The sequence below is a fragment of the Pezoporus wallicus genome, unplaced genomic scaffold, assembly GCF_028554395.1.
Source record: "Pezoporus wallicus isolate ANWC-B61680 ecotype Strahan unplaced genomic scaffold, APGP_CSIRO_Pwel_v1 contig_3058, whole genome shotgun sequence".
Taxonomy (NCBI): domain Eukaryota; kingdom Metazoa; phylum Chordata; class Aves; order Psittaciformes; family Psittacidae; genus Pezoporus; species Pezoporus wallicus.
In genome coordinates, this window is record NW_026641153.1 from 5,907,308 (window position 1) to 5,927,046 (window position 19,739).

General features: G+C 43.5%; 1 protein-coding gene and 1 long non-coding RNA gene across 10 annotated transcripts in view; one reads left to right on the forward strand and one right to left on the reverse strand.

Annotated features, from left to right (window-relative positions):
* LOC130606292 (uncharacterized) overlaps window positions 1–4,431 on the reverse strand; it is a 68,663-nt gene extending 64,232 nt beyond the window's left edge. The window contains exon 1 of the long non-coding RNA XR_008973936.1: window positions 4,291–4,431. This is a non-coding gene — a long non-coding RNA (uncharacterized LOC130606292). The remainder of the gene's footprint in view (window positions 1–4,290) is intronic.
* The window catches only part of BEND7 (BEN domain containing 7), a 45,578-nt gene extending 27,341 nt beyond the window's left edge, over window positions 1–18,237 (forward strand). For 4 of the 9 annotated variants that reach the window (XM_057422493.1, XM_057422488.1, XM_057422484.1 and 1 more), the window contains 4 exons: window positions 288–513; window positions 5,136–5,255; window positions 12,865–12,915; window positions 17,634–18,237. In XM_057422493.1, coding sequence (XP_057278476.1) covers window positions 288–513; window positions 5,136–5,255; window positions 12,865–12,915; window positions 17,634–17,695 — 459 coding nt within the window. In that variant the 3' untranslated portion in view covers window positions 17,696–18,237. Of the gene's footprint in view, window positions 1–287; window positions 514–777; window positions 2,816–5,135; window positions 5,256–12,864; window positions 12,916–17,633 lie in introns of those variants that run through there. The other 5 variants (XM_057422485.1, XM_057422489.1, XM_057422486.1 and 2 more) reach the window with 5 other exon arrangements.
* Window positions 18,238–19,739: the final 1,502 nt, after the last annotated feature.

The following is a 19,739-nucleotide window of genomic DNA, read 5'->3' on the forward strand; positions in this document are numbered from 1 at the left end:
TTGAAAGGTATCTCTGTTCTTTTTGTTAGCTGCACGCTTAGAAATAATGTCAGTAATTGTCACCTATTACAGTGGGCAGACAGGAGTATGATTATTTGATTTGCCTTTTAAGGTGCTTATTCACTGATGGGGTTTGATTTCAATGAAGTAGGCTGCTGTGGTACTGAATAGTTGGCAAAAGCTTCAGGGTTTGATTAAGTGATTGTGAAGTCTCACCAGTGCATGATTGAAGTAAAATAACGTCTTTGAATGCTCCTTTAATTAAAACATTTGTATTCTTTCGGTAGCCAGAAGTGCAACTTGCAGAAGGCTTTGACGTCTTCATGCCGAAATCTCAGCTGGACTCTATATTATCAAACTATACTCGCTCAGGAAGTCTGCTCTTTAGGAAGCTGGTCTGTGCATTTTTTGATGACAAGACTTTGGCTAACTCTTTACCAAACGGCAAAAGGAAAAGAGGGCTCAATGACAACCGGAAAGGACTAGACCAAAATATTGTGGGTGCAATAAAAGGTATGGGTTTTGCTTTCTTTCATATGTGGAATTAGAACATATTCTCAGCTACAGAGAGTGTAAGGGGATTAGAATTTCTGATGTGTGTTAAATCTATTAAAATATGCAGTCTTATTTTTGTTCCCTTTCATTCACTTGTTAAAAATAGCTTCTACGGGGAGAGCTTGTGTTAATTTTAAGCCAGTGATCCCAGTTTGTGAAGTCAGGCTCTAAGGCTGGAAACTCAATGTTCCTATAAGGTAATCATTTTTCTTTTTCGGATAGCAGAGATGCAAAGAACTCTTGAAAACATAATGACAGTGTAACTGATCATCTTCAGCCAAAACTCTGAGGCTTGCACTGCATCTGATTGTGTCTGCTCTGTAAATAGTTGAGCTGTTGATGGCTGGATTGGGGAGAGATGGAGGAAGATAACACTGGGACTGAGATGAGTTTGATGCTTATAAGAATGGTGGTGGTCCTTCTCTTGTAGAAGCAGATTTCCTAAGTCAGTGTGAGGACCCTGTGCTGGGTGGCGTTCTTAGCAGTCAGAGTTTCTCACTGCCAGAAAAACACATGTACCTTCAAAATCTCCGATCACAACATACAAAGAACTAGTATTAGGCCAAAGGTTCTGAACTGGATTCTGTTGTTGAAATCTGAGATAGATAGCAGGGAAAATACCCAAGTTATCAAAAGACAGGCTGTGACTTGCCCTGACATACAGATTACCAATTTAGGATTGCCTTAGCAATGAGAAGATCTTTAGTAAGTCGATTGACAGCTAAAGGAGGCAACGAACCTTTTGTAACCACCTCTGTGGCCCCGTCTCACCATGCAAGAAAGACACTGATGTACTGGCTTGAGTCCAGTGGAGAGCCACCAAGACTTATGGTATTGAAGCAGCTAAGTCATGAAGTACTTACTTATGTGAAGTGTGAGGAAAGGCAGAGGGAACTGGAAGAGATGATGATTCAGGAGGAATTTTACAGCTGTCCAAAACTACCTAAAGAAGATGATAGATCGTGTAGAGAAGATGGAGTCAGACTCTTCTCAGAGGCACAAGAAGCATTGGACACATGGAAATTTTCCACATGATACGAGGAAAAGCTTTTTCAGCATAAGGGTGGTTGAACAGGGCTGCAGGATCTCCATCCTTGGAAATATTCCAAGTCCAGAGCATCATGATCCAGTTGGCCACACTCTGAGCAGCAGGCTGGACATGGAGACCACCAGACAATCCTGTCAACTTGTGCAGTTGTGTGATAAAGTCTATATTGTGGCTATGTCATAGTCCTAACACAGAGTTGCTGACAGACTTTCTTACAGTTATCATTAGGTTTAAATCACAAACACTTTCTTATACTTTCCTTTCTTGAGCTCAGTAATCTTCAGAAATCTGAAGGTGAATTTCCTCTGTCTGTATCTCATTCTTCCTTAAAAGCTTTCATAAATAAGTTAAATGGAAGGAAAAGGAGTTCAAAATTACTTAGGAAAAAAACCCCAACAAACTCTAATTTGAGCAGTACTGTGATAAAAGCAATGTTTTTCAGTAGATGCAGCAGCACTATTAAAATAGCATCATCACCCACTGCGGACATCAATGTTTCTCAGGAGCTAAGCTTTTAATGGAGCAAGTTCTGAGGCTTGGTTTAACCTCTTCCCTTGAGTTTGGGAGAAGAAAGGGGGGAGTTATAGTTCCAACAGATAAATTTCATCTCTGATGGTACTACTGGGTACCACTTTAGTAACAGTGATCCTTATTGGTATTTACAGTATTGCCCAAGTGCTAGTGCCTGATTCCTGACAGGAGAGCTCATCCCTGCAATCTGTGATGGAATAAGATGCCAAGGGCTGACGTCCTGTGGGTCTCTCCTCAGCCTGGTTCCAATAGAACCCATTTTCCCTCACAAGAGCTGGGCTATAGGACACTGTGGTTTCATTTATTCCAATAAATAACTGAGCCAGTATGAAATCTCCACAAGAACAACATTATCTTGTTTACATTATTATCATTAGGACATTCCTCTACCACGTGCCCAGATCTCTTTTAGTGGCACTTTAAGTCCTTTTCCGTGACAGCAATACAAAAGGCTATATTCATGCCAAAACCTAGCAGAGAACTTAAAGGAGAGATCTGTTTGCTTGGACATCACTCTTCCTGTCTGAAAACATTTTAACTGCTGTCCTTACAAGTAATTTAAGGCTCCTGCAACAGGATGATTAGCCAGGGAGAAATCCTCTTCTGACCTTGGGGATGCAGTGGCACCTGTTGAATCAGTTGCAGTGTTTCTCCCAGGCAGTCAGGTCCCCTTGTGAGTTGCATCAGTCTTTCACTTGGAACTGGGGGGGGGGGGGGGGGGAGGAAGATTAAAAAGGAATATCAGAAGTTGTTATTTTTCCTTTATGTGGTTGACTGGAAATCCAGGCAGTGAAGTCGCTCGCTGCAGAACTCAGTAAGCTGTGTTCAAATATAAGTGTGATGGGACCCTCAGGGATCCATACTGGGACCAGTACGATTTAGTGGCTTCGTCAGGGACAGAGACAGTGGTTTCTAGTGCACCTTCAGCAAGTTTGCAGATGACACCAAGCTGAGTGGTACAGTTGATTTGCTAGAATGAAGGGATGCCATTCAGAGTTACCTCAACAGGCTTGAGGAGTGCACATAATGTGAACCTGAAGTTCCATAGGCCAGGTGCAAGGTCCTACTGCTGGGCTGGGACATTCCCCAGTATCAATGCAGATGGGGGGATGAATGGGTTGAGAGCAGCCTGCTTTAGTGGAAGGTGTCCCTGCCTGTGGCAGGGGGTCGGATAAGAGGGGTTGTTAGTTCAGGTGGACTAGAAGGTGGAGGTCCCACTTCACCTGCCTTCTTCCTAGTGCATTCCCATTCCTTTTTGCCTACCTTGGTGTTTTCCTAACCACATACTGAGCACTATTTCGACTTTCATTCCAAAGAAGAAGCAAGTTAACACATTGGCTCTCCAACGTGGCCAGGCTCTGACCTCCTATGCAGGCAACAGTGGGCAGTATTTGTAATTCCCACTGTAGGCGCTTGCAGCACTAGGTACAGCCTAGTGTCACAGATTGTCTTCATGCCCTGGTCACAAGCAGGAACTGCAGTTGCATGTCTGAAGTGAGTAGGAGTCTTGATCAGGTTCCTGTTGTGTCAGGTACCATATGCATTCAGAAGGGAAGCATTATTTCTGCTTTCAGAGAGACCATAGTTGTTGCAAATCAGACACTGGCAATGTGTGGAACTGCATTGACTTCTGTGGAAGCCCTCACATTTGGTCTAACATCCTTGCTAATCAGTCTACAGAGGAAAGTATTGCTATTGCCTTTCATGCAGTAGTTTTGTGAAGCTGTTAACATGCACAGAGTTTGGAGGGTGGGATTACTTTCAGTCCCCTTACACTGACCAGCTGGCACTGCTTCAGAGGGTGTGTGTAAAATACTGAAATTGTCTTTTTTATTGTTTCATGCTTCCCCATCCCATTTGTGTGACATTCATCCTCAAGGTTTACACATTCCTTCATCTGGGACCACTTTTCTGTCTTTGTTTCCTAGCCATAATGGGACAGTGGGCTCTGAGACCTCTGACCAGGACTACAATAGTAATGCCAACAGAAATAATGCATTATTTTTCTATTTCTGCTCTTATATAGTTTTTGCATACCTCTCAGTTGTGTGATGAAAATCAATTGCATCAGTTTCACTCCATTTATAATCCTGTATTTTGGGTATAACATTGCTGAAGCTGCCATAAATATGGAATTAAAGATAATGGGTTCAGACTTAAACAGGGGAAGGTCAGGTTAGATATAAGGAAGAAGTTCTTTACTGTGAGGGTTGTGAGGCACTGGCACAGGTTGCCCAAAGAAGTGGTAAATGCTCCATCCCTGGCAGTGTTCAAGGCCAGGCTGGACAGAGCCTTGGGTGACATGTTTAGTATGAGGTGTCCCTGCCCGTGGCAGCAGGGTTGGAACGGGATGATCTTAAGGTCCTTTCCAAACCAAACCATTCTATGATTCTATAATGTTTAGCCCCTGTTTATCTTTTCAACCAAATATGACGTTGGACCTATAGGATACTTCTTTTTTTCCCAGAAAAGGCTTTTTTAGTAGCTTTATAAAAATTCTGTTAGTTTGGCAGTATGAAAACTGTAAAGGTTTGCACAGAGGTAGGTTTTCTATCTGTCATCTGTTTGCCTGAAGCCTTAGGAACGTGACCAAGAAGCCACTGAATGAGCAGATCTTCAACTCTCTCCTTGTACCATATGGGAGGCAGCATTTACAAGTGCCTGCCGCATCTGGAGACTCTTTTCAAAATACACTGCTATTCTTCTATGATGGTTTTGTGTGAAACTCATGAATGGAAGAGCTCAGGTGTAGACTGTTTCTCTGGAATAGGCTTTTGTAAGGAGTAACTATGGTATTGTGATATTTATACACACAAATGCCATCTGAATGATGAACTCATGAAACGCTGAGTTGGACTTGATTCTTTCAATCCCAGATTTGGCCATTTAAATGCTTTTTGATGAGTGGTTAATTTGATGTATTTTGTTTCAAATCCTCTCCAGTCTCCTTTTGTCCATCCTGGTGGAACGCTTCAAAAAAAATGGTATCTTTTTATTTCAGTCTTTACAGAAAAATACTGCACTGCTAACCATGTGGATAAACTGCCTGGTCCTAGGGACTGGGTCCAGATTCTTCAGGATCAAATTAAACTTGCAAGAAGACGGTTAAAAAGAGGCTCAGGTATGTAAAAATATACAGAGCAACATGTCAGTGTAAGGTTAAAAGTTTAGAGCCTTTGTACCCACACAAGTGTTTTCTTGTTGACTGTGGAGTTACACATGTTCACTCTATGAAAATAAGACCTTGAAGATTTGAGCAGGTTTCTGTGTAAAGTGTGTGTTTCCTTATGTTTGGGATAGTAGGAAGTTTAGGAAGTGTCTTTGCAGCCAAGTTAACTTTGAGTCTTTCTCAAATGATGTCTCTAACCATTTCCATTAGCACCCAAACTCTTCTTCCCAGTGTTCATGAAATCTGAATGCTAAACTAGCTGATCCAGTCAGGTTTGCAAGTAGAAGTCTTTAATTCTGTGCTATTTGGTGTGACGAGCCCCTCACTGTACTGCTAAGACGTAACCCAAATGCGCTTTCCCATTAAACTGTGTGTGTCTGGAAGGATAGATGAGTTTTCTCACATTCCTTGTGAAGCAGCATCACTGTAGCAAAAACCACCCACAAATGCCCACCCTGCTTGTGCCAGCAAGGTTCTGTAATACACAGGAGGGAGCTTGCCAGCAGTAACAGGTAATGTAGGTAGGAGGTTGCAGCAGAGCTGCTCAAGTTGGGCTGGGATAACCTGCATGCTTGAGGCCAGGACCAGCCTGTGGTGAGGCCTCTGCACTAAGCTTTCACCCCAGCAGGATGCAGCTCCAGCAACAAACAGCAACATGCAGTGTCAAAATCCCTGGTAGCATTCATGGGAAAGCAGTATCATTGATTAAGAGACATGTAATTACTTTATAAACCTTAACTAGTCCATTCCTATCTTCTCTTCTGTCCTACAAGGGACTTTCTTCATATGAAGCTTCACTTACCCTACCTTATCCTAGTGTTTTCTTAATGCTGTCTTGTGGTTGTATTTCTTGCCCATCTCTCCCTGGAGCATCTGACACTGTTGTCTGAGGCACATCACATGTGCCAGTGTCCTTAAACACGGTCCTTCTCTGTTACCATATAAAAACTGCCTGCCGTTTACCCTCTTACCCTCTTCCCTTCTGCCCATCACCACAATTAAGTGCCTGTTAGCATCCACAGGCTGATGGGATGGTGAACCTGGTGGCTTTGCAAGGAATGCTGGTGGTCCCTGTGGCTATGGGAGGGCTGAGCAGGATTACAGATGTCCTCTCCAGCTCCCTGTGTCAGAGAGATGATGTTTTCTGTCGAAAGCTGTGCCTCTGAAACACACGCTTAGACCAGCATCTGAAATCATTCTACATGTTATTAATGCCAGGAGGGAAAAGCATAAGAATGAGGAAAATGGGAAACACCCAGAAACAGAAATAACACGGGGGAGAAAAAAAGTGCACATTTTTCAGTAGCATAAGCTTCCCTGGGTAGAAGTGAACCAGCACTAGCCTTGAAAAGGGTTTCTTATGTATAGGGGGAGGGAGGAGAGAGGGATCAGAGATAATCTCTTTATAGACAGTGTCAGATTACTGGTGTTGTACAACAGGACTGAGTTCTGCCCCTTCCAAGGCTGTCTGTTCCCCCACGGCAGGAGGGTGGAAGTGCAGTGTGAGATGTGGGGAGCAGAGGGTCCTTGGGCTGACTGCAGAAGATCCCTCGGGAAAGAGGATTGACCTAATTTTGTTTTGATTTTTATTTTCCTTCCTCCCTTTTTATTTGCTTTTCGTGGTGTCTCTGCGGGATATTAATTAAAATGACAATGATGTTCAGCTTTTGCCTTTCAAACGGGGCCATCTCCATCTTTGGTCCTTTCTCAGGAGGAGAGAGTTAAGCTAATGATATTGTTTCTAAGCTAGCAAGACTAAGAAGAAATAAGTGAAGCTGAGTATGGGGTGACTGAATAAGATAGGCTCCAATACCTGTCTTTCCCTGCACATGGAAGGTAACTCAATGTGTGTGGATGAGGAGTGAGCAGCAATTAACCTATCAGCCCCTTGGGTTTATTTATTTGAATTAATAATTTATAACTAAATAAAATAATATTATTATAGATAATATAATATATATAATAGATGTAAAATGTATAATATTATATTTAATTATAATAATAATTTATTTTTTTAAAAGTACATAGTACCTGGATTGATAGAAAATCTCTTTTTCGTGTTTAGTTTATTGGCCATTACTTGAAGTGCATTGGTTTCTCTCTGACATAGACCACAGGCATACATGCCCTTTTTGGTGGTGCAGGAGTGATTGAACACACCTCAGTGGCCATCTGCATCTTACCCTTCATTGCCCTATCCACAGCCCTGTCTTCCGGTGGCTGAAGCCAACCCAACCTGCCCTTGCACTGAAGCAAATGAGAGGTTTCCCCAGCCTATGTGATAGCAGAGGGGGGCAGGAGCAGACAGTAACATCTTCATCTTGTTGAAATAAGATTTGTTAGTACTTCTGTTACAACCATGAGCTTCTGATATGGGGGATATAGAGCTGATCAAGCGACAGATCCATTTAGTCCCATATTTTGTTTCCAGCCATGGATGTTAGCAGATACCTGGGGCAGTGTATAGGACCGAGGGAAGCATGTTGGAATGTTTGCTAGCACAGTCTCACAACCCACAGCAGCTGTATTGTGATATAAAAGTGGTGTTGTGGGAACTATGCACGTATTAACTATTCATTGTGAAACCATACCAAAATTGTTACAGCTGTGTGTAACTTAACAGAGACCAAAACAGGAGGGGAGAGCAGGCGCAGAGCGAGGTTTGATCTGCTATGGGAAGAAGGTGTCCCAGGACCCCATGTTACAAAACTTAGCTTTTGGGAATCTGAAAACTATGGGAATTGCAGCCACTGAGATGTGGGATTCAGCACGCTTCCAGCTGAGCTCTTCCAGTCTGTGTGTGGACTGTGGGGCAGAGGCTTGAGCCCTCCTGAGCAAGTGTCCTCATGTCCATACTTCGAGGTCATCCTCTTAGTTTTGTCTCCACTTGCTCACTGAAATGTGCTGGCTCAGTTTGTGGGTATAGACTGAGGTGCCCAAAGAACAAATCCATTTATTTTACCAAAGCCACAAGACAACATTTTAGTCACCACTGAAGTGGGCTAAATTGTAACAGCAGAAGTATTTAAGAGAGGAAGGGCAGGTTTTCCATCCTGTTTGCCTTCCCCTGAGCCACTTAGCTCATCCTCTGATTAGTGTGTCATCTCAAACCAAGCAGTAAGACACTGCATTCATGAGCAACCCTCTGTGCTTTGTCCTGTGAAACATCATTTCAGACTGATAATGTAAATCCTGCTCTTGCTTTCAGTGATACTCACCATTTCAGAGAATTCTAGCAAGGGAGTGGGGTGGATCTGCTTCTTGTACCCCTTTCTATAGGGTGTACTCAACAGAATTTTTCCAGGTTAAATGAAATCATGATTGCTGGACATAGATGCTGCCCAGCTTCAACCTTATTTATGATGTTCGCCTCATCTCCTAGAATTAAGGACAGAAAAGCTCCCTACTTGAAAGCTAATAAAAAAAAATGCTGCTTTCCAGCAAATAGTTCCCCTGTGCAGATTGGGAAATGTTGTTATCCTAAGCCAAATAAAAACTCCTTTAACTTCCAAATCAGTGACAATATTTTTCATAGCTGGAAATATTATTCTTTTTCATTTCTTTATTTTGCTTTGGGTTTTTTTGTTAGTTCCTAGCCTGAGATCTGAGACTGGGGTAAGGGTTTTTATTTGTTAGATCTGAGAATAAAGCTGTCACTGCCATTAAATTTTTATTGGCCTTGTTCAGTCTCTTCAGAATTTCACAAGTTGGCTGTCACAAAGGGGAGAAGAGACTGTAGGTTAATGTTACAAACAGATGTTATGCTTAAAATTAAAGAGGGTGATAATATTCAGCCTTGACTACTGGTCCCATGTCATGCCAACAGCACAGGGTATGGGGCATGGCTTCATAGTGCCAGATCTTGTCTTCTCCCAGCAGAGAAGCTGAACCTTTGTGGCTGCTGGGATGAGATGCAAAGCGGCCCTGGAAGAGAATGAGTCAACGAAAAGACATGCAAAGGTTTTCCCCTCTTAAAGCAGCATGAATTACAATGCAAATTGCCTTGGGATTTACAGCAGTGGGTTTCCCATGGTGTGTTTTTTTCACCCTGCAGAAGAGCACATGGGTAGGTGGCTCATGGCCTTGCCAGTGGCAGCACAGAGGGAGACAGTCAACCATTAGCATAGAAACCTTAAACAAGGTACAATCAGAAGGAACTGACTGGCTGTTCCAGTCACCTCTGTGCCACACATAGCATCCAAGCCTTTTGATTACTAAACTCTCCATCCATTAATAAGCAGTAGGTCAGGGGCCATACGTCTCTCACAGTAAGTTCTTCCTCCCTTTTTATGTTCTGAAGATCCTCTAAGCCGTTACTCAGCAGTAGTAGTCCATTGCATAGACAGGAAAGCTGATATTGTGTGAGTAGTATGCCCAAAGTACAAAGTGTAAGAGCTGTTCATGCAAAGTGATTACCTTGTGCATAACCTGGAAGCTTTTGATTGTCCTAGTCCGTAAAGTAAAATATGGCAATGTTAGAAAACATGCTGACATTTTCCAGGCAGGATTAATTTAAATAAATTACATGCTGTGCCACTTCATCCTTGAATTGTTGTTTAAAATTAACATCATCTTGTTGCACTGTAAAATAGTGGGAACGATGGAAGGAAAGATGCTTGCCTTCTTTTCTGGAAATAAGCACATCCTTGTTCAAACTGCTGCTTCCATTGTTTTGTATGGGTTTTTTTTTGCTTTCTCTTCATCTTTCTGATTTCCCCGGTTTGTGTCTTCGATACAATATCTACATGTTGAAGAGATCAAGTAGATGTTTTTTTGCTTAGTAGTACACACAGGGCCACGAACGATGGAGGATACAAGTCCAACACATGCTACAGTGCTTTTGTGTGTGATACCTTAGACAAAACCAGTAGTATTAAACTGAATGACTGCTGCATTCATCTTCCCAGCCTGAGATATGGAGCAAGGAGCAAACCAGCAGCTCTACACTTAACAAACATGTACATCAGAAGCTAAACTGTTATTTTTACTGTTGTTTTGCGGAAGGTTCTAAGGAAATTACTATTGGGATTGTTTTGTAAGAGCTTCTGAGCTCCATCTAAGCAAAGGACAGAAAAGAGGCCCCAGATTCTCACAGCAGGCTCTATTTCTGCTTGCCTTGTCTTGCAAGCTGGCTCAAGACAAGCAAAGCTTGGCTGGCAGTCTCTGGGCGCGGTTGTCAAAGGCAAACTTCTTTCCTGCTTGGAATGACATACAGAAAGGTGGTGGTTTACAGCCATGTTGGGAGGTCGAGGTGTTTGTCATGCCTTTGTGTCGTACTTCACCTGGAGCTGCAGTTACACATCCAGGTTCATAAAACAAATTCAGGCAGCTATTGAGTAGTTTGTCTGGGCATCTGCTGTGCTCCCACTCCCGTTCTGGTGCTGGCACAAGCATTAACGTGGTGGTGGTGTCAGTTTTTAATGAGATCTGATCTTGGTGACCATATAAACATTTGTGCTGTCATGAGGAACAGGACTGGGACAGTTGGTGGAGAGCTGGACCTCACCTGTTAGTCTTGTGCCACATTAAAATGGCACAAAACTGGTCCTGCAAAGTTGGAGGCTGAAGTCCTTCTTTCCTAGCTTCCATTTGTTTCTTTCTGAATCACTGCTTTCCTCTGAGTTCAGCGTATGTCAGAAGAGCAGTTAGGCAGAAAGGTAACTCCATCTCTAGAGCTACTTCAAGGGTTGCTGCAGAGAACTATCACTTGAGTGAACAGCCTGGTTGGCTCCAACCCTGGTATTGATAGAGGGGAGACTTTTCAACCCATTGCAAGCACTCAGATCTGGCTTCCCCGTTTGCATAGTTTGGGTCCCTTTAACCCAAGGGGCCAGTTACATCTTTGCCTCTGCTGAGTAGCTGTGCCACAGAATCACTTGGTGCAGATTCTTCATAATGTAGAAGTTGGCCTCAGACTGTCAGTTTTAAAGCTGTGTCTGTCCTGTTGGCTGTTCCTCAGCTGTTCGTTTCACTGTGCTGTCTCCTCCCTTGCACATCCAGTCCTTCCATCACTGGGAGTCCAGTCCACATCCAAACCAGCCTAGGTAAACTCTTCCTATGTATTGAGCCACCCAGTCCTTCCAATATTCAATATTTTCACAGTAAGCTGTACCAAGCACCTGATTTGTTTCTGCCCGGCATGACACTTTCTCACAGAAAGCAGAAACGGGTATCAGTGCAAGGCGCAGGGTCACTTACAGGTCTGTGCCTTGTACTTTTCCATGCTTTCCCTTTAAACCTCCTGTGGGAGGGTAACTGCTTAATATCAGGGGGTTTAGTTTGTTTCTATTGTCTTTAGTTCATTTAATTGAACTGAGTAGGGAGCAGACAGGTAAAAACTAAACTGACATCCATGCATGTGGAAGAGAGAGCAGCCTCTTGGTCCAGGGATGGATAGCCACGGGTTGGTGGTTCTACATTAGGAAACTAATGTAGATCAGGAGCTGGATTAGTCCTTACAATATCATCCTAAAGGCAACAACTCAACATCCTCATGCGTAGAGCCATGATAAAGATGATCAGGACAGTTAGCTTTGTTCCAAGCGGGAGCTGAACTAAGTTGTTCAGTGCATGTGTAGCCTTGGTCAGATTTGATCCCTGTAGATACTGTGCAATAAATGGATGTGAGTAGGCGTATATTCATCACACTGACCGTGTACCCTGTAATGGGCTGGTCCTTTATAACCACACCTAGTTTGCTGAAGTGCTCTCAAAGATCTCATTGTGTTTTACAGGCCTTAAATACCATTGCTAAAGTGCCAAAAGACAAAGATAATAGGATTTTGAATGAGGCTTGTGTAGGTTAGGCACTGATTTCCTGTTACACGCCTATAACTTGGGGTTTACATGCGCACTCCAGGGTACTAAAGTCTAACAAGTCAGTGCACATCCACTGAGCCAAATCAGTTATCTTTATGCATACCCTTGGCCTGTGGCAAATAAGAAATGAACAAATTAGGCTTTTAGCCTTCCTTCACTGTGGGCTAAATGAAGTCAAATGATCTTGCATAAGCTGTGGGTAGAAAGCACGTGTGTATGCACACACCGTAACTGTTCTTGTCCCTGGCTGGTTATGTGCGTTTTTAATCACTGCATCTTTGAAGACACTGGCCTTGTAAATCTGTGCCCCGTAAAACAAGCTCATCTGTGGTCACGGTGCAGGAATGGGGGTGTTCAGCCTTTCCCCATGATGGCAGCTGTCAGAGGGTGGCGATCCAGCCTTCCAAGGACCGCTGGTGACATTCCTGACATGACTTTATCAAATGATCCCAACTCCTTTTATCATCTGAATATCCAGAAACCTTAACAAGAACAAGCATTTCCCCATCCCATTGCTGGCACAACTGCTTCTGAATACCCAGCTCCCCTCTTCTAAGTTTGCATTTTTATTATATGACCTTTTCCTCCAAGCAAACAGTGAGGTTTTAAACAGAGCAACAGCAAATTGCAGTGGAGGAAAGTATATAGAAAATGCAAAACCACTTTTAGAATATGCAGCTTTTTAATCTCCTTCCCATATTCAGTCAAAGTAATGAGATTTCTTGTTTATATTTGCAATCAGCAGAGGCACCTGACTGTGATGAGAAGCCGGACATTTCTCTCCTACAAACAGGTAAAATGCATTCACATTTTTATCAGCTTCCAATGTATTGGTTTATTTATGGCACAGAAGCAGTTCTCAATGCTCCTGGCATGGCACATACAGGCAGGTAATTGCATACAGGACCCAGCTATCTTTGAGTTTTCAACGGCCTGTGTTAAAAAACAAAGGCATCAGAATCTTACCATTTCCTCCTCTGTTTCATATCCATAAAACCTCAAGGTTCATGGTAGCAGCTAAGCTAATAAGTTACCCTTCTTACGCCAGACTTGTGCTCACCCCTGGTATTTCTGGGAGGTTTCTGGTAGGGACAAACACAATCATCTGTAGCATGTGCTCAGCTGTCCAAGGTATTAGCAACCATATTGGGTTCACAGAAAGATTGCAGAGATGGTTATGTGCTAGTTAAGTGTTGGGTTGCTTATCCTTGAAGTGCAGCCACCCTCAAAAGCCTGACAGCAGCTGCACAGCAGCTTAGCTGGGCAGCTGGGTGGGCTGGGAAAGAAGGTTTTTGCATGTTGTTGCACATGGTGTTGAAATCAAGATGGGCTGAAACTGAAATTTGAAGCACCTTCTCATTAAAGAGTCAGTCTGTCAACAGGTGCCCTGATGGTAGGAGCTGAGCTGCCATCCTCTGAAGATACAGTGGGGCCAGAATGTGGGGAAAGTGAGTTGGGAATTTCCCTGCATTGCAAAGTCATTTCCCTGTGATTTACATGTTATCCCCAAAGCTAAATTAAAAGGAGGGGGAATCTTGCACAGACAATATCATGGGTTATGGTGCATTCTTATCATGTTTCTAACGTATAACAACAAAGGGTGGTTGGAGATCAGCAGCGCTCTTGCTGTGAAGAACAGGACAGCATTGCTGAGCTCAGGCCGTGCTACCTGGAGGCTATGGGGATGGACAGGAGAGTAGTAATACTATCACAGCATCTTGTGCAAGGGCCTCCTAATCTCTCTTACGTAGGGGCTGGAGAGAAGGAGCTCTCACACACTGCTGCTGTGTGCCTGAGCAGCAGCTGCCAGCCGTGGAGCACCGCCGGTTGCAATCCCGCTGTCGGAGCACGTGCAGTTACTAAGGAATAGGACCAGCGAAGCAGTTGGGAGGACAAGCAACTATAGTCTAGTCCTGGCATGGGCCCAGGGGGGGCTGGGAGCACACGCTGCCTGGGAGCCGCCGTGCTGCTTTCTTGGCCAGGCACTGAATAGCGTTTCAGGGCACGGCTGCGATAATAGATGCAGGAAGCTCTGGTTTGAAAGGTCTCTTCCAAGTGACATCCTGTTCATTGCTTTTATCAGGGAGGGAAGTGGTTCTCGTGCAAGAGGATCCTAATAAAGGTGGCTGATGCGATGCAGCGTTATCTTTTCATTGCTCTAGTGATCGTGTTAAGGAGAATTATTGGGTTGTTGTGGTGTTCAAGCACGGTTTCTGTAGTTACTACTCGCATTGTACATCTGTAATGGTGTGCTGAGGTGGTTGTGGCAGTGAAGACAACTCCCTTTCCACTTCACAACGGATCACCACTGTGTTCTGCTTGCCTGTACACCTCTGAGCATCCATGCATACAGTTTTTGGGCTGACATACTTCCTTGCAGTGTATACTTCACAATATCCATGGAAGGATACCTAAATAAACCACGCTGCAGTCTGCACTGCTGGGGGAGGTGATGCTCACGGCTGTAAACCAAATGTTTGGTTGCCACCCATTTATTATATGTGTTCAAGTGCCTCTTTATAGCACATATCCATGTTAATATCATACTGTTCTTGGAAGCAAGTGATTTAAAGTGATATTCAGACAGCATAATGACAGTAATTATGATAGAGAGCCAAAATACAGATGCTTTTTATCAAGGACTGTAGCAAAAGAGGTGGAATATAACTTTTACAGGGGTCTTTCCCTGTCAGCATAGCTGGTTTTGTAAAGGGGTGGTCACTGGCAAGTTCTTTAAAGAGAGCCTTTGCGTGGTTTATTCAGCTGTCTTTGTTTAGCTTGAAGAATCTTTGGGAAGAGTCTATGTTTGTACAGTGCCTGGTGCAATGGGCCTTGGTTGCAGATGATAGCTAATAGCAAATAAATCACCACCTCAAGTTGCACCAGGGAAGGCTTAGATTGGCTATTAGGAGAAATTCCTTTGCTGAACAGGTTGTCAGGCAGTGGAACAGGCTGCCCAGGGAAGTGGTGGAGGCACCGTCCCTGGAGGTGTTTAAAAGACGAGCAGATGTGCACTTAGGGACGTGGTTTAGTGGTGGGCTTGGCAGTGCTGGGTTGGACTTGATTTAAAGGTCTTTTCCAACCTAAATGATTCTATAATTCCATGATCAGTGATTAACCTGGTGTATTGGTAGAATAAAACCAGACTAAATTGTTTTGCTTGATGGAGGTGGGTCTTGCAGGAGACTAGATGGGGGTGGGGGGAAAGGAGGGGTACAGAAGCTGTCTATGGGAGACATCAGATGGTTGCTCTCTTGGTCTTCAAGAATTGAACAAACTTGTGAAGCAAAAGCACCCAAAGTGGATGATCTGAACCAACGGTAAGTGCTGGTGCCTAAAAAGGATGCCTTTAATCAGCCTTTGCTGCTCAGTCAGTGCTGCCTGCGACACTGGTGACATTGTGCACAAGATCTGGCTGTATGTGGACTAGCGATGCCTCATCCCTTGTGTTTTTGGATCACGACTCTGTCTGACACTTCACTGGAGACACCTCAGTCAGAAGTGTGGTTGCTCTTGCGCTCTTCATCACTGGTGGGAAGAGGGCTGCTTCCAGAGAGAAGGTCAGGTCTGCTCAGGTCATGTTAGGAGGTGCCAGCAGGGCTGGGCTCTGTGAGCAGTAATAGCTGCCTACAGCTGGGTCTGAACCTGCTTACTGCTAGCAAAGTGCTGGGCTTTGAGGAGCACAGGGGCTGTGTTGTTTTCTAAACCCTCTTCTGGAACTCTAAAGCGTTGTAAAACATCCAAGCTGGTTCATCCCCATAAAAGTTAAGGGGGACATTTTTTCCCAATTAGATTTTAGCACTTGTGAGCAGAAAGCACTTGCGTGCTCCTGTTTTAAAATCACCATCAATGCTGAGAAGGCCTTTGCTTTAAAAGCCATTGATTGAAGGGTGTTTAAAGGAAATTGGAAGCACTGTGGCAGTTAAACTTGCATCGACAGATAAATCTTAAGAAAATACTAGAATTGTCTCTAACAAATGTTATCAAAGCTCAGGTCTTCCACAGCACCTACCAGAAGCTGAAGGCTGTGTCCAGAGCAGAGCTGAAATGGGTCAGGCAGCTCCAGGGGTAAATATCATTCACTAAGTAGAGAGACTGATTAGTTTCTCGGTGCCCATGGCAGCGGGTTGGAATTTCATTATCTTAAGGTCCTTTCCAACCTAAACCATCCTATGGTTCTGTGATACAGGCATCTGCAAGGTGTGAGATAGGGAGATAGGTCTTTATCTCACAGATGTGGCAGCTTTTAGAGTCTTTTCTATAGAAGCTGATATTGCAGAAAGGCTCATCTTTCTTTGGTCTGCAGTTTACATAAAGCATCTGGATCTTGTGTTTTAAAAGAGAAACAACAGGAAGGTGTAACAGGAACATGTAACCCCTAAATTCTGCACATGGAAACTGATGCAAGGCAGCTGCACCACCCTGTTCTTGCATCCTCATCCTGAATATTGGATTTTTAAGTTATATGCAGCCCAGGACCATGTGAGATGTCTCCTTATACCCCTGCTTTGGGCCACAGCTGTGCTGAGAGCTTGTGTAGTTTCTCCACACTGGGGTTAATTTCCAGATGAGAGAGAATTCTGATATCCCTAAAAGAAGGCACAACACTGTCATCCCAATCCTCAGGGCCAGGGGTGACACAGTTTTGTGAGAAGATGAGAGCAATCTCCTGGTAAAGAGCCAGATGATAAGAAAACAGCAACGAGGCAATTCTATACAGGTTGTCTGCTTTTCTCTTGAAATACAATATCAAGAAAATGAAACTTCAAACAATGAAAAAACCTTTTCGAAACCTTAAATACAAATCCTTTATTGTAATATAAATCTTTATCCTTTCAGTGCACAACTGCATGCAACCCTTTTCATTGGGTTGCATTTGCCTCTCAGGCTGATTGATGTCTGTCTCCTATTTGCCCTGTGTTCTTAGCGCGCTCCTTGTAATTCTTCTGTCCATCTTTCATTGTTCTGTTTAGAAAAAGCATATTCTTAAAGTGCTTTAAAAAAGATGGGATATAATCATACCGTGCACCTTTTCATATCTCTGTATAATATAGATAGATATTTATATATATATGTATTCTCCCATATGCATTTAGACTGCTGCAAAGAAGATCCCAAAGTATGTACTTGAGGTTTAAAATTCATGTGGTGCCTTTTCCCTTCTTCAGAACCTAACTTCAAAGGGGTGAGCATTGCAGAGCAGTTTGTTCTGGACTCTAATGCAGCACTTGACACCTGAAGTGGGGGCACTGGATGTTGTGTGAGGAACTTGGCTGGCAAATATGGATTCAAAAAACTATTTAATTTGGTTTTCTTTAGCCAACTGAGCCCTCCTCTAAATGGGATTCAGCAGCCACTGCCTGTGTACACACCAGCTGCTCAGCCCCAGCACATGTTAGAACTCAAATATGTAATTTCCATCAGTTTCATTTTTCCCTTTTTTGGGATAATTGACTGATTTCTTCAAATTTTGATATTTTTAACTGATTTCTTCACTGTTTCTCCCCTCAGGTAGCCTTTTTGACACCACAACAGATCATCTGATAGACGCAAACCTGGATTTTTCCCCTTGAATTTCACATCCCACATCAGTATTCGTAGCGGATAAAAGCATCCTCTCCTTTGGATAACATTCCCACCAGATCGGCACAAGAGCTTCAGTGTACAAGACATGGACAATCCACACTGCTTTCATCTCAAGTTTGTGTCGTTTCATGCATTTTCCATGTAACCTCAAATCACAAAGCTACCAGATCGCTTCACTCTTCTTCATCTTAATTAAAGATGATTTCCCTCATCCAATGCACTATTTAATTAGCAGGGCATCCACTCTGAAGACATCTTCTTGCCTTTGTTTGTCCTCTATGATTGCGTTTTTCCATGTGGTTGTAACGCTTGCCAGCAGTGTTCCATACACACAGCCGTGTGACTCTTCCTGTCTCCAGGCATCTCTCTCCATCAGGAGCCCCAGGGGCTCGATGAGCATTTGACTTGGCCAAGCTCTTTTCAGACCCACTTTTCCTCTCTTGGCTGCTGTATTACCAGTGACCAGGATTCCTCCCAGCAGTGCCCAGTTTCCTAATTGTAGCAAGGAGAAGCTGTTCCTCAGACACATTCTCCTCGGACACATTCTCCTCTGTGGTCCTATTGGGATGGCTCTTGAGCATCTCTTCAGTGCAGATGGCTGGTCATTCTCCCCTCACTCACCTACACTTCAGTCTCAAACCATATCAGTTTGCTGGTTTCCAGGAAGAGGGTCTGCACACTGTGATTTTTCAGCCACTGCCCTTGGCAACAATGTTCAACCATTTTTGAAGCTCAAGTCACCTTTTCCCTGGCACTCGATTGATACCTCAGCAGTAAAGATGAGTGAATTGATCAAGACATTGCACTATCCTGTTAGACGTTGGAAGGGTCAGTCCTTTCGGGCTGGGGCTAAGGTAAAATCGTATGTGCCCTCCATGCAAACCTTCACTTCTGCACCTTCATCAGCACTAAATTCACTTTAAAGATGTTGGGGAAAAGTCTGGCAGGTCTTAACCTGCATCATCCATCACCAGGTAGTCTGAGTGTGTTTCCTGGAATTCAAGGGAGAGCTGCTAGAGCCTTCACCGTTGTGCTTCGTTTCCTGTGGATATTTTAGCTGCATCTTTTTTGGGTTTCAAACTGTTTGGCCTTTGAGTGTCTCAACAGAAGTGCTATTATAGAGTGGGATGGTTGTCAAAATATTGAATCTCTTTCTTTAGCAATCCTAAAGCCTGTTTCTCAGATGTCACCCAGTGCCCTCAAATAACACCGAAGCCAACGGGAGCGCTTTGGTCTCTTGGCACCTGAGAAACCAGGCTCCCAGCCCTTCCCCACACACCTCCTGTGGACTCTTTGGAATGCCTGTGTTCTCTCTGAAGCTGTGGAATAGATTGAATGTGCACTGCAAACCTTAAGATTTGAGTCTTTTCCTTCCTTCGTGGCTTGGAGTTGCCTGTCTTAGGCAGGGGGCACTGCTCCGTTGTGTCCGTATCGTAACCCTTCAGCAAAGGAATCAGCATTTTGTACCTTTGGAAGATTGCATTTGTGTTTCCTTCCTGTGACTACTGTTGAGACTTTCTTCAGAAATCTTTTTATAGGTTTATTAGAGAAAAAAAAGAAGGATCATTCCATATTTAGGTAAAAACGTCTCAATCTTCTGTATATATGTTTTATTAATATGTAAATATTTAGCTATTTTTAAATTACTATGTTCTTAATAAAGCGACAAGGGACTAGTTGTGACATGGTGTATAACGTTGTGGCGTGGTATGGATCTCTGGGAAACCCTCTTTGTCAGTTCAAGAAAAGAAAACTACAATAAATAACTTTAATTGCACGTGGGTTCCTGTGTTCTGTGCTGCATTCCCGTATTCCAGAGGAATTATCCACCCATTAGTGGGTGGAAAACCCTAAATCTTTACCACCACAACACTACTTTCCCAGCTGGCTCAGAGGAAAACCATGCCACCTGCCAATCACAGCAACGTCTATATCCAATCGCATAATAACTCTCGAGTATTAAGTGCTGATATGCTCGAAGTCTAATTTTAATTGAATTAGGTGCCTTTATAATCTGCACTTAAAAGGTTA